Source organism: Equus przewalskii, chromosome 11 (genome assembly GCF_037783145.1).
Source record: "Equus przewalskii isolate Varuska chromosome 11, EquPr2, whole genome shotgun sequence".
In the NCBI taxonomy this organism is placed as follows: domain Eukaryota; kingdom Metazoa; phylum Chordata; class Mammalia; order Perissodactyla; family Equidae; genus Equus; species Equus przewalskii.
In genome coordinates this window covers 22533738-22546052 of record NC_091841.1, presented here as the reverse complement: position 1 = coordinate 22546052, position 12315 = coordinate 22533738, and the positions used below count along the sequence as shown (strand labels likewise).

Below are 12315 nucleotides of genomic sequence, written 5' to 3'. Positions count from 1 at the left end.
GCCCTGGAGTCACCTCTTTTTGTTTTTGTTTTTGTTTTTTTCACCTAAGCATCTCCTCTGGAGATCATTTCATCTCAAGCACCTGGTGAGCATACTCATTTTTTCCCTTTTACAGCTGTGTGGTGGCTCCTCACATGCATGCGCCATAAGCTAGTTAACCATCCCCCATGGGTGGACATTTGGGTCGTTTCAAATCTTGCTCTTACAAAAGATGCTACAAAGAATAACCTCACACTTACATCAGCTTGCACGTGTGCAAGTGTAGCTTTAAGAGAAATTCCCAGAAGTGAAGTTATCAGGCCAAAAAGTATACCTGTTTCTAATTTTGATATATATTGCCAAATTGTGCTCCTTAGAGGTTACACCAATTTATGCTCCCACCAGAAATTTGCGAGAATCCCCATTCAGGGAGGGCCCAGGTTCCATAGACAAGTGGGGCAGACAACTGTGAGATGAAAATAACACTCCAGGACAAGTGTGAATGGAAAGGATGGAGGAGCTGAGCTTAGACCCTGAGACCCTGAGGAAACGGAGAAAGAAGGACGGAGGGGAGGCCTGAGACTGTAGCAGAGGAAGGTGAGTCCATCTTACCTTGTAGATCAAATGGGAACTGTCAGATGTGTGTGTTAGCACAGGGTTTTCCAGTTGGAATGACCTGTTGAGGGGGGAGCCTTTTTAGATTTTGTCTGGAACCAGGAATCCCAGGCTGAGGGAGTGGAAGAGGGGATGGGAGGGAGAGTCTGAGCTGCAGCTGCAGGACTGAGAAGGGGGAGGATGGAAGGGTGTGGCCAGGACCAGGAGGGCAGGAAGTGTCCAGGAAGACCTGTCTTCATCCCCAAGGTCTCACACACTTCTTCGGGTATGGGAGGCACTTGGGAAATGTCAGAAACACAAGCCCAGCAAAGAAGCCAAGACACCATGAAATTCCTCCCCAGAAACCTGAGAGGTCCACCTGTCTGTCCCAGGATCAGATATGACTGGGACAGAATGTCGGTGGGAGCACGAGCGACCCATCTGTGGTCTGAAGCATGGCCTCAGTCAAATCAGATCCACTCTCTTGTCTTATACTAGCTGTTTCCTTTTAAAAAATCGTCTCGAATTCCTCACTCGGTCAATATTTATTGTGCGTCTGCTACGTGCCGGGCCCTGCTCTGTCCTGCAGTCCCAACAGTTAAAGGATCACAGTCCCTGTTCTGGAGGATCTGAAACAAGTGCTCCCACGAATGCATGATTACCGATGTGCCAAGTGCCATGAAGGAAAGGAGGGCCAGGCTCTGTTGGGGGAGAGGGGGCGCTGGGGAGGCCTCACAAGGAGGTGACATTTAAGCTGAGATCTGCAGGACGCTAGAAAAAGGGAAAGCAACCCAAAGGGAAGACTGTGTGCAAAGGTCTGGAGGTGGAGAAGTTTGGGTATTTGAGGAGGTAGAAGAAGGCCAGTGTGGTGGGAGCTCAGGGTAAGAGGGATCAAGGTGAGGCAGGGAAGGTAAGTAGGATCCAGTGCCGGGCAGCCACATCAAAGATTGATTATCTTATTCCAAGTGCCCTGGGAAGGCATTAATTAAAGGTTTTAAACAAGGGAGGGATGTGATCAAATTTATGTTTCAAAAAGATTCTACAACTGGGGAAAATGATCCAGAGAGGTCATGAGTGAAAACAGGATACGTGTGGGATGGGGTGGTGGAGCTCACCCCACCCCTTCTAGAACTGAAATTCTTATATTGTATGAGTGATCAATGACAAATTCTGGGATGATCTAACAGGGTTTCCAAAGCCATCTTGTTCTGGGCACCCCAAAGTCTCTCCCTCTTAGCAGAGGGGCCCAGCTGTAGCCGTCAGGCCCGTGTCTCCAGAGGGCAGTCTGGGGTCCAGCTGTCGGCAGAGGCAGGAGCTATGGGAACTGTCCCACTGAGGGTGTCGAGGAGCACAGGACTGTGATGGGTTTACTAGCAAGTGACGGACTGGGATCCAGCCAAGCTGAATTAGAGCAAAACAGATCACTCTGCAGAAGGACTTCTCAGAGCTTTGCTTGGAAAGGTGCCTTGTGAGCCTTGAGGAAGGGCCTAGAATGCAGCGTGCTCCATGCTTATTTTGAAACTCTATTTTCCATGGAACAGTTTTCTACCAAACTCACTCTGAGAAACTCTGCTGTAAATAGTTCTTATTTGCTAATGGGCATGCTCAGTTCCTTCCTCACATCTCACAACGCTCAGGAACTGGAAAACCATCCTGTTTAATTACTGATGGGGAGACGGGTCTGTTCAGTGTCTTGTATCCAGACTGTTGAGGGGTCTCAGGTGTTAGTCTGCATCAACCAGGTAACCAGAGAGCAGCCAGGTAGATTTTGGGGTGTAAGCTTCTGTCACCACTCTAGCCCATGTCTTCCAGAAAATTCCGCCTGCCTGGCCTACTTAGAAATGTCACTATCAGTGGTCATGTGCCCTGATCTCTTTCCTTTTCTCATTATCGCTAATCGACTTTGGGAGAAATGAGGAGTTGTCTCCCTCAACCAAGCACTTAGGTCCTCTACTCTATCAGGAGACAATGGGCCTGGCATTTCTGGTCCCCACGTCTTCATATGATGCTCACAGTCGGACATGCTGATGCCCATTTGTCTTGCTGGCTCTATTATGAAGTGTGTGCTGTCACTGGCTCTGTTTGGTGCTTTCCAAGTGGTCATTTCCGCCCCCACATCTTGGTATTCTGACCCCTGTGATGTGAAGGAGAAATATGCACAAACAGAAGCAACTCCACAAAACATGTTTCAGAAGATTGTGCTTTTATTCTACGTTATTGGTATGAGAGGGAACAGGGCCAAGATCCCACCTCCATGATCCCACAGGAAGAACAATCAGGAGAATCATGCACATCTAGAAGGGGATAACTGAGGCCAGATCTTCCAGTAAAGTGGCAGGAAAGACTCAGGCTTAGGCCACGGGAGCCAGGCCGATCTGGTTGTTGGCTCTGTCGAAGACGGTAAAGTACTGGCGGATGAAGACGTCACCCAGGATCCAGAGCTCTCCGCTGCTGGTGTCGAGGTCCATGCCCTCGAAGCCACTGATGCAGCTTCCATCCTCCTGGAGAAAAGGAGGATAAAAACAGAGATGGGACACAGACTTAGCAGTGAGAGATGCTGGGGGATCAGCATCAAGGGCCATCGTCCACTGCAAGGCACGTGCAAGGAGGAGCTTCCTGCCTCGTGTGTGGGGACTTGGGTCTTCTTAGCCTGGGGTCTGCCTGTATGAGCTGTTCACTGCACTTTGTTCCAGGGACCACTAGACATTGTCCAGTGTGTCTGGCAGATGCACAAACCTCGGCATCCGCATTGGAGTGAAAGGGTTTGGGGAAACTCAGCTCCTGGGGGGATTTTGGAAGCCCCAGTAACACAGCCTTTTCTGATTATTTTGACCCCTTCCAGTGGTGAGCTGTCAGTTCATTTCATTCACTGGGTCACTGGCCCACAACCTTGGCTGCACATTAGAATCACCTTCGGAGCTTTGCACCCCACCCCACCAGCCACATTGGTTAGGTCTGACCCTCTACTAAATAATCAGCATCGCTCAGGGTGTGGCTGGGCGTCAGTACTTCTTGCTGAATTGACATTGACCCACTGGGCAAAATGAGTTTTCCACCTGAGTTATTATAGAAGGAAGTAGTTGGCCTTTGGCTCATTTGACTAAAGATTTTTCACGTGGTAGAGACAGTGGGGAGTCATAAGCCCTGACCCAGGGGAGTTAGGATCACCATTTGCCCAACCTTTTGTAGCACTGATGTGGTCAATATCACGTGACTACTGTACACTCTGAGCGTGGGGAAAGCTGTAGAGCAGACGAGGAAACTGAGGCTGAAGGAGGTTGTAACTGGCTCGGAATCAATGGGCTAGTAATTGAGACCCAGAGCGTGGACTCAGGGTCCAACTAGAAGTCCTCTTTTCATGCCATCAGTGTTTGCCTCCCGTTTCCCCCTTGGATACTGCGTCCCCATTATCATGCATGCATTTGTTTTGAATGTATTCTTTTTCTCCAATGGCTGTCCAGAGCAGGTGTCAGTTTCAGAATGAGAAAGTGCACCTTCCTTAGTGCCAAGTGGGATTGTGTGGCCACATTCTATGGGGGGAAACCTAGGAGCAGGCCCAGAGGCCCCTTACCTCTAGGATGTAGGCACTGGGAGTCAGAGGAAACTCAACGCCATTGATGGTGAAGACGATGTCAGGCAGGCTGTCGATGGATGAGCAGCTGATCGCCCCCTGGAAAGAGTGAGGGTTGGAAGGGATTGCCTTCCTTCTGTATGGCAGACCCGCCACTTCGGTCTACAATGGGGCAGTCAAGGCTGGACTTACCTCACCAGAGGAGTCCTCACTGGCTCCAATGTAGCTCTGGATATTGTCAATGGCAGAGGGTGGGCCAGCCAGCAGAGAGGTGCCGGTGTCAACAATGGCCTGGCAGCCCCCACTGCAAGCGATGGACTCTCCATTCATGGTGATGCTGAAAGTGAGATGCAAGTAAGGGTCTTTCAGCTGAGCCCACTGCAGAGACATCTCTGCAAGGAGGAACCGAGTCACCCCAGAGAGTCCCTCCTCCCTATCCGTTGATCAATAGATAAATTTTAGCTTCTCTTCTTCAAGCCCTCATTCATTCATGCATTCTTTTACTCAACAAAACTTTACTGACTGACTACTGTGTGCTAGGCCTGGGAGACAAAATTCCAAACGAGGCAGCTGCACAGTATTTGGCTGCTGGGAGCTCACAGTCTAGCTGGAATGATAAGTTATGACCGAGGAAGAGCTGTATGAACAGGGCATAGGACATGGGAAAAGAAACAATCCATGGTGGGGGTTATGGTGGGGGGGGGGGAGCAACCAGAGAGGGCTTCCCGGTGAAGCAGACAGCCTGAGGTTGCCAAGGAGGTAAAGAGCTGGAGGAAGACATCCCAGGCAGAGGGGAAGGCATGCAAGGAGGGATGGAGATGAGAGGAGCAAGGGCAGGAGTGGGAGGAACTGATGAGGTTTTAGCATCACTGGCGCAGACGTGAGGGGACCTAGTGTCTCGGTTTGCTAAGGACACTCCTAGTTTTAGATCTGAAAGCCTTGAGTCCTGGGAAATGGCTAACACCTGGGCAAATCTGGAGTCACCCTAGCAGACCAGCGGGGGAGGAACAGCTGGGAATGAGGCTGCTTGATGGAGGGGCGGGCCCAGAAGGGGAAGGGGAAAAGAATGGGATGAAACAACTTCTCAGGCATCTTGTCCTGTCCATAGACAGAAAGTGAATTTTTCCTGCAGTGGGGGGCATGTGCCAGTTCATAGGTCCCCTAAATGCCAAATCATGTGGACAGGTGGGTCCTCCAGCTCTCCCCAGGGATGCTCATGTCCTGTCTCTGTGAGCAGAAGGAAAGTGGCTAGCTCATCCTTGCAGAGCATCTGGAGTCCCAGACAGCTCTGCTTCTCCAGTGAGATGATTTTATCGGGGTCTCTCTGGATTGGCTAACTCCCACCTTTTCCTCCCAGAGCACATTTTCCTATGCTGGCTGTTCCAGGGAGATTCTGGAAAGCTCGGTTAACTGTGAGTCCATAAAGAAATGAGATCTGAGCTCTATCAGGATAGTGCCCATCCGCGGCGATGTGATCTCACCTGTCCACAGTGATCTGCCAGTAAGCCTCTTCAGAAACAGGCACCCAGTGCAGGCTTCCAGAATAGTAAGAGGAATCGATGCCACCGAACATCACCACGCTGCCACTCTCGTCATCGCTGTTGAAAGTGGGGGCAAAAGACAGGAATTCGTTCTTTCAACTGAACATCCGCTGTGTTCATCCTAAGAGCTACCCTTGATTGGCTCTTGCTAGTGCCAGGAGCCGCGCTCGTGTGTGATAGACAGGGTTTCTCTCAATCCTCACACCAAGGCCCATATAGTGGTCACATTAATTATTATTTTCACTTTACAGGGAGGAGTCTCAGGCTCAGAGAAGTGGGATGACTTGCCCAAGGACCCGCAGCCAGGGAGTGGCAGAACCAAGATGTGAACCTAGGTCCTTATGGTTCTGGAGTTGTGGTTTGCACCTCATCCTCACTCTCGTTGCCCTGGGACCTGAGGAGAAGTGAACGCTTGACAATGTTTGGTCTTAAGGATTTGATAGTATAGACCCCTGGTTCTCAGCCAGGGACACTTTTGCCCCCAGGGGACATTTGCCAAGGTCTGGGGACATTTTTGGTTGTCATGATTAGGTGGGTGTAGGAAGTGCCACTGGTGTCTAGTACATAGAGGCCATGCAGCCTGCTCAACATCCTACAATGCGCAGGACAACTCCCAACAGCAAGGCATTGTGTGTCCAAAATGTCCATAGCACTGAGACCGAGAAACCCTGATCTAGTTGAGGAGGTAAGATGGCCCCATGGAATCTCTAAGTCCCATAAAGGCAGAGGATGTCTAGGAGCCGACTTGAATATTAAGGGACCAACAGGACAATAAGGCCCTCCTGTTGTAAATTACTTCCGTTGTTTGTTTCCTCCTTGTTACCAGAGTATTCATTTTCTGAATCTCTGCAGTTTCAGGTTAGACAGGAAAGCAAATGTTTATGACGATAAGAAATTAATTGCCAAAGAACTGGCTACAGAATGATAGTCCCCACTCACCTCACCCCACATCAACTTTCCTGTAAACATCTGACGGTAAGTACAACGTGACACAATGAGTTTATAGTAGAAGAATGAACAACTAAAGAAATGGATCAACAATGACAATGGCTTCAAAAGAGAGGGATGAGAGCATCAGAGGAAAGCTGAGAGTCTCAGGAAACTGACGACACCCTCAGATATTCCTGCATAAACCTCGACTCAACCAAAACCAACACTTGGTTTATTCTTTATTCATTTTTAGGATTAACTCATAGTCACAACTGGAACCTAGATTTTTTTAACGAATGACATAAACTTGCTTTCTTTGTTTGGATGTTTCATTGTTGAAGATATAAGTCACCATCAAATATTCCTTTCATTGCTATGGAATTTTGGCCCCTATTTTTAGTGGACTCTTTTTAAATTGTGGTCTTTTCGGGCCAACGATGAGGGGACTGGGGCAGGAGGGAAAATGGCTGACATTTGACTTGTGTAAGTCAGGATGACAAAGACTCAGCTGGTAAATGAGATGAATGAAGACAGTTCATCAGAGAGAGATTTGGCCCCATTGTCTCCAAAGCTACACCTCTCAAGCCTTAGACACTGACCTTTCAAATCTCTTGCTGGCTGAACCCTCTCTCTCCACCCAGCTCTGGACAGCCCTCTGCTGGGCCAGGTGACCATGACCTCCCTGCCTGACTTACGAGCTCAGGTAGACAGAGAAGAGGTCTTGGGAAACCAGACCCTGGTCCCATATGTTGTCAAAGACGGGAGTGGCCCCAGAGGCAGAGATGCTGGGGTAGGCGAGACCCAGGATGCCGTCGAAGGGAGCATAGTACAGGAAGGAGCTTGGCTCTGACTCGCTCAGGCCGAAGATCTGGTTGGTGTCCTCGATGCCTCCGACCTGAGTGGGGGTAACAAAGATGTTGACAACCAGCTTGTGTTGACTGAGCACTGCGGGGCACCAGCCCCAGGCCCAGAGCATCCCTGGTTCATCTCATGTTGGACTTGGCTTCTGGGGCCTCAGGCTGGAAGGAGGGGAGAGGGAATCTCTGGGAATGTTTGTTATTCTGCTGGAAGTGACCATTGCTGCTGATCTCCAGACGGCCACTGTCTGCGCCTTGGTGTGGGAATTTTCTGCAGAACGGATGGGCCCTGTGTGTTCCTGTGTCTGATGACTGGATGCAAAGCAGACCCAAGGCAAATCAGAGCCCTTGACCCCTGCCACATCCTGGAAGGGGGAGATGCTTTTGAAGCCTTTGTGAGTAGAGGAGGAGGCTGCAGGTAGTGGGAGGAGAGAGAGGAGGAGGTGATAAAAGGTAATGGAGCCTTTTCCTATCTTCTCTCCCCAAATCCATAGCACTCAGCTTGGGTGGGGCTGAGGTTGGCTGATGGCTCCAGGCATCCCACCCTCTTACCCACTACTGCCCCACCTAGAAATGTCTGTGACATCTCTGCTACTTCCTCATCCCCCTCCACTAATCAAGTTACTTTGGAGTCACTGAGACCCATATTGCTGAATGAGCTGATTCCGGGGTTGCACTGTGGCCTCCAGGGTCCCCAGAAGCTGGCCCTAGGACTGGGCAGGATGAGGCAGTGAGGCAGCAGGTTCTCACCCTGACAGTGTCGTATCCAAGGACGCCTGTCATGCTGCCGGTGCCATAGGTGATGGAGACCGACTCACTGGTGGCCTCGTAGGTGGAGGAATCCTCAGGGTTGAAGCGGTTGTGGTCGGCTGGGAGGACAAGAAGTGACATTATCAACCTCAGAATCCAAGTGAGAATCATGGTTAGGGATGACTTTCTGGAGTGGGCTGCCTTGGTTCTGGGTGAGGCTTTGTAGGACGAAGGATCCCATTCTCCACACGATGGAGCCCAAGCATCCCCAGGTTCCATTCCTGCCTGGTTGGACTAAGTGCGACCATCTCCCAAATGGAAGTCCCCAGCCAACCCCACAGTCTTCCCAAGGACCCCAAGGCAAACACTGAGTAGAGCAGGCCCACAGCTACCCATGGCCGTGAGCCCCTTCACAGCGCACTGTGAACAGCCCATGACACAGCTACACTGTCACGGTCACAGCCCTACAATGTCACAGTTCAGGTTATGAAGGGGAGGATTCCAGGGGCTCCTCTGAATTAAAAGTCAGGTGAAAATTCTGGAAGAGGAAGGAACTTGTAACACTGTCCATGACTCCCAATGACAAATACTCTTTCGTTAGTAAATAAATGATATTTTTAAAAGTGAGTTCATGACTCAGCTCAGTCATGCCTTTAAGTCACTTATCCTAACTGCCCTCTTGCTTTGGGCCCCCCTTAGTCCCCTGGGCTGTGCTTGTTCAGGAGAGCTGCTCTCTGCCATTGGACTGAACCCCTCGGGGGCAGGGACCATGTGTGAGTCACCCTCTGTCCCAGGGCTCTTATGCCCAGTGCTAGGCACATGGGTGCTCGGGAAATGCCTGTTGAGAGAATCCCAGAGGGACTCCAGCAGGCTTGAAATTGGACCTATTTGAAGCCCCCGAGTGTTCAGGGCTCCCAGGTCAGTGGACACTGGGGGCCCCAGGCAGGCCCAGGCACTCACAGCAGGCGAGACTGGAGCAGTAGACCGAGGGCACCCACAGGTTTGAGGAGCCGGTATCAAAGATGACGGTGAACTCCTGAGCAGGAGTTCCGATGCTGATGGTGCCGAAGTACTCCTCCTGTGGGGCGGGGACAGCACAGGTCACTCCCCATCCTGAGACCCCCCAGGGAGCAGGGCCTCCTGGGGCATCTCCTCAGCTCCCCACCCTCACTGCTCTCCTTGCCTTTCTCTCCATGTTCAATGCAGCCATCCTTCAAGGTCCAGCCTGTCCTCCCCTCCTCCTTGATCTCTTCCCTGATTCCATCCCTGTTTCCCTCTGACTGTCTCTTCTAAGCACCATCAAGTAAGAATCTGCTGTCTCCTCTTCAGCTCTCCTCCTGAATGTCTTAGTCGTGCCACCCTAGAGAACACTCCATCTCAGAGGACAGTGGGTAACCTGATAGCAGCCAGCAGAATAAATGCTCAATGGTGCATTCAGTAAATGGTCGATCAGGAGATAAAGAAGTCATCTAAAGATGGAAACCCCTGGAGATGTCTTGTTCCTAAATCAAGGTGTGTAGTGCGTGTTTTGAGGAAGGGCATGGTCAGGATTTTTATTCTTAGTGGCAGCCCTGTCTCCCTTGCCAGCAGTTCTAGCCACACTGGTCTGGCTCTTCTTTGATGATGACAAGCTCATTCCCATCCCAGGGACACGCACTTGCTATTCCTGTGCTAAGAAAATGTTTCTTCTGGACCTATCCTTGGTCTGCTCCTTCTCCTCAATCATTCAGAGCTCTAGTCAAACATCCCCTCCACCAAGAGGCCCTCCCTGACCACTTCATCTAGATTTGCCCTTCCCTCATTATTCTTCTTCTTGTTACTCTAATTAATTTATTTTTCTTTTCATCACTTGCCATTACGTGGAATTATTTTGTGTATTTATTTAATTTGTCTCCTATTTGCTTTCTCTAGCATAACAAAAGCTCCAGGAACTTTGTTTCTTCATCACTGTTTCCTCAGCTCTGTGCACAGAGCCTCTGACACATAGTAGATGCTTCAGAAATATTTATTAAGTGAATAAATGGACTGACTTTACCAAGCTCTTACCAAGAGCCAGGCCCTGTCCTAAATCTCCAAGAAAACGCTATTGTGTTAATTACTTGCAACAACTCTCTAGTGTTAGATATTTGTGGTTCTGTTTGACAGAGGAGGAAACTGAGGCTTGATCAGAGAATTTAAAAGACTTGCCCAAGGTCACGTGGCTCGGAACCATTTAGCTCAGACTTGCACCAGGTCAGGCAGATTTCACAGGCTGAGGTCATAACCACAGGCAACATTCCTTCCTATCGTTGGCCCTGTGCCCTCACACAGGGGACACACAATATATACAGAAGGGCAGGCCTTTGCCTTTGGCTTCTAAATAGCACAGTGAGAGATCACCCTGAAACTCCACACTGATCATTTCAACCCCCCTGGTTAAGATGATTGAGTGGCCATGAGGACACATGCCCTCATCAGCCACTCTGGTCTGGCTCTAGACACCAACCCCACAATCCTCACTCTGCGCCTCCCTCCGTCTCTGTTCTCCCTGAACACTAGCTCCTTTCCTCAAATGCACTCTGCTCCCTGCTGTCCCAGGGTCCGGCGCAAGCCATCCCGCTATCGGGGACCATCTCTTATACTCCCCGACCTCCACTTCTCCTTCATTTCCCAAGGGAGGTGTCACTGCCTGCCACCTGCCACCCTCTCACAGTGTCACCTTCACTGTGTAGCCCTTGGTCTGTCTGTACTTTTCATTGTTGGTGAGGCTCAGTGATGATGGTCTCTCCCTACTAGACTGTGAGCCCCCCGAGGGCACAGGCTGTGCCTGGTTTTCTATCCTGCTGCTTCCCGCAGGCCCAGTACTGTGTCTGGCACATAAGGAGGTGTTCTGCATCTGTAAACACTGAATGAATGAATGAACAAAAGAATGAGAGCAACATCTCTGATGTGACTTTTCCTGTGCCTCTGAGATCCAAGGAGCAGACCCCTGGGTCACTGCCTCAGGGCTTAGAGCACTGCTCCACCTTCCAAGACCCCTGGGAACCCCTCTTTCCTCCAGGCCAAGTCCTCAGTGCCAGGCCCCACCGCCCTGCATGGCCCTGCACTCACATCCATGTAGTTCTCCAGGCCCTCTGTGGCTGCCAAGGTGGCGGCCTCCCTGGGGAAGTACTTGCTGGCTGGGTTGCGGGGATGCTGCTTGAGGAAGTCCGCCAGCAGGCCATTCTCGCGCAGGTTCTGCCTCAAGGACTTCTTTTTGACAAGCGGAACCCTGTGGCAGAGCGTTTGCAAATGGGATGGTTTGGAGGAGGAAGTGTAATTGGGGAAGGAGTCCACTCAGGGGTGCTGTGGAAGGCAGGGAAGGTCAAGGAGGCTGGTCCAAGAGAGGGAGAAGGAAGGAAGTCAAGAGAGGAGATGCTCCCATTTTTCTACACAACTGAAAAGAAGTTCAATGGTTGCCCAAAGTCGCCTGGCCCAGTGATGGAGCTGGGAACCAAATCCAGGCTGGACTTGAGGGCCAGGGCTGTTAACCATGTCTGCAGGGCTTCTTCTCCAGAAGGACAGAGTGAGACAAGAAAAGAGACTCAACACAGTGGAAGAGAGTGAGGAGTTGTATGAAGGAAGAAAAGAAGAAGAAAACTTCTGGAGGAGAGGAAGACAGGGTGACAGGCAGTGAAGGGAAGCAGCCCCTTGGAAGCTGTTCTTCGTGCCACGTGTCCCCCAGACTCACTTGTAGATAAGGCACTCAGAGAGCGCCACCAAGCTGAGCAGCAGCAGCCGCTTCATGGTTCTTCCTGGGTCCCAAGTCTCCAGAGAAGGGAAGAAGGGTGGAAGGCGTACAGCAGAGGCAGGAGCTGCTCCTTATATACAGCGCAAGTCCTGGGGAACCTGCCTTATCAGCCTCCAAACGTCACCCATTATCCTAGCCCCAAACACAAAGCTTCCTGATACGATTGTCCCTGCCCCTGTGCCATGTTCTGAGAAGTTTCCAGTTAGGCAGCTTTCCACTGTAACCACATCCATGATTAGTATGCACCTGCATAGAATGAGCCATGGAAGGGTGGCTTATTTCTCAAATAACACAAAGGGCCTGCATGGAAACTTGACAAGCTGA

The 12315-nt window shown here is 50.7% G+C and overlaps 1 protein-coding gene across 1 annotated transcript; it reads right to left on the bottom strand.

The window, feature by feature from the left end:
- Positions 1–2759: 2759 nt before the first annotated feature.
- Positions 2760–12023, bottom strand: LOC103543629 (pepsin A-like). Its single transcript, XM_070566066.1, has 9 exons — positions 11932–12023; positions 11313–11472; positions 9183–9300; positions 8223–8341; positions 7311–7510; positions 5626–5742; positions 4337–4481; positions 4145–4243; positions 2760–3074 (listed from the first exon to the last, which is right to left on the bottom strand). Exons 1-9 carry the CDS (start codon positions 11985–11987, stop codon positions 2925–2927), a joined length of 1164 nt encoding a protein of 387 aa, XP_070422167.1. The 5' UTR covers positions 11988–12023; the 3' UTR covers positions 2760–2924.
- Positions 12024–12315: the final 292 nt, after the last annotated feature.

Coding starts and splice junctions, on each gene's coding strand:
- LOC103543629 (XM_070566066.1), bottom strand. CDS start 11,987: ATGAAGCGGCTGCTGCTGCTCAGCTTGGTGGCGCTCTCTGAGTGCCTT. Junction 11,473..11,931: donor TCTGAGTGCCTTATCTACAA/GTGAGTCTGGGG, acceptor GCTCTGCCACAG/GGTTCCGCTTGTCAAAAAGA. Junction 8,342..9,182: donor CTGCTCCAGTCTCGCCTGCT/GTGAGTGCCTGG, acceptor TTGTCCTCCCAG/CCGACCACAACCGCTTCAAC.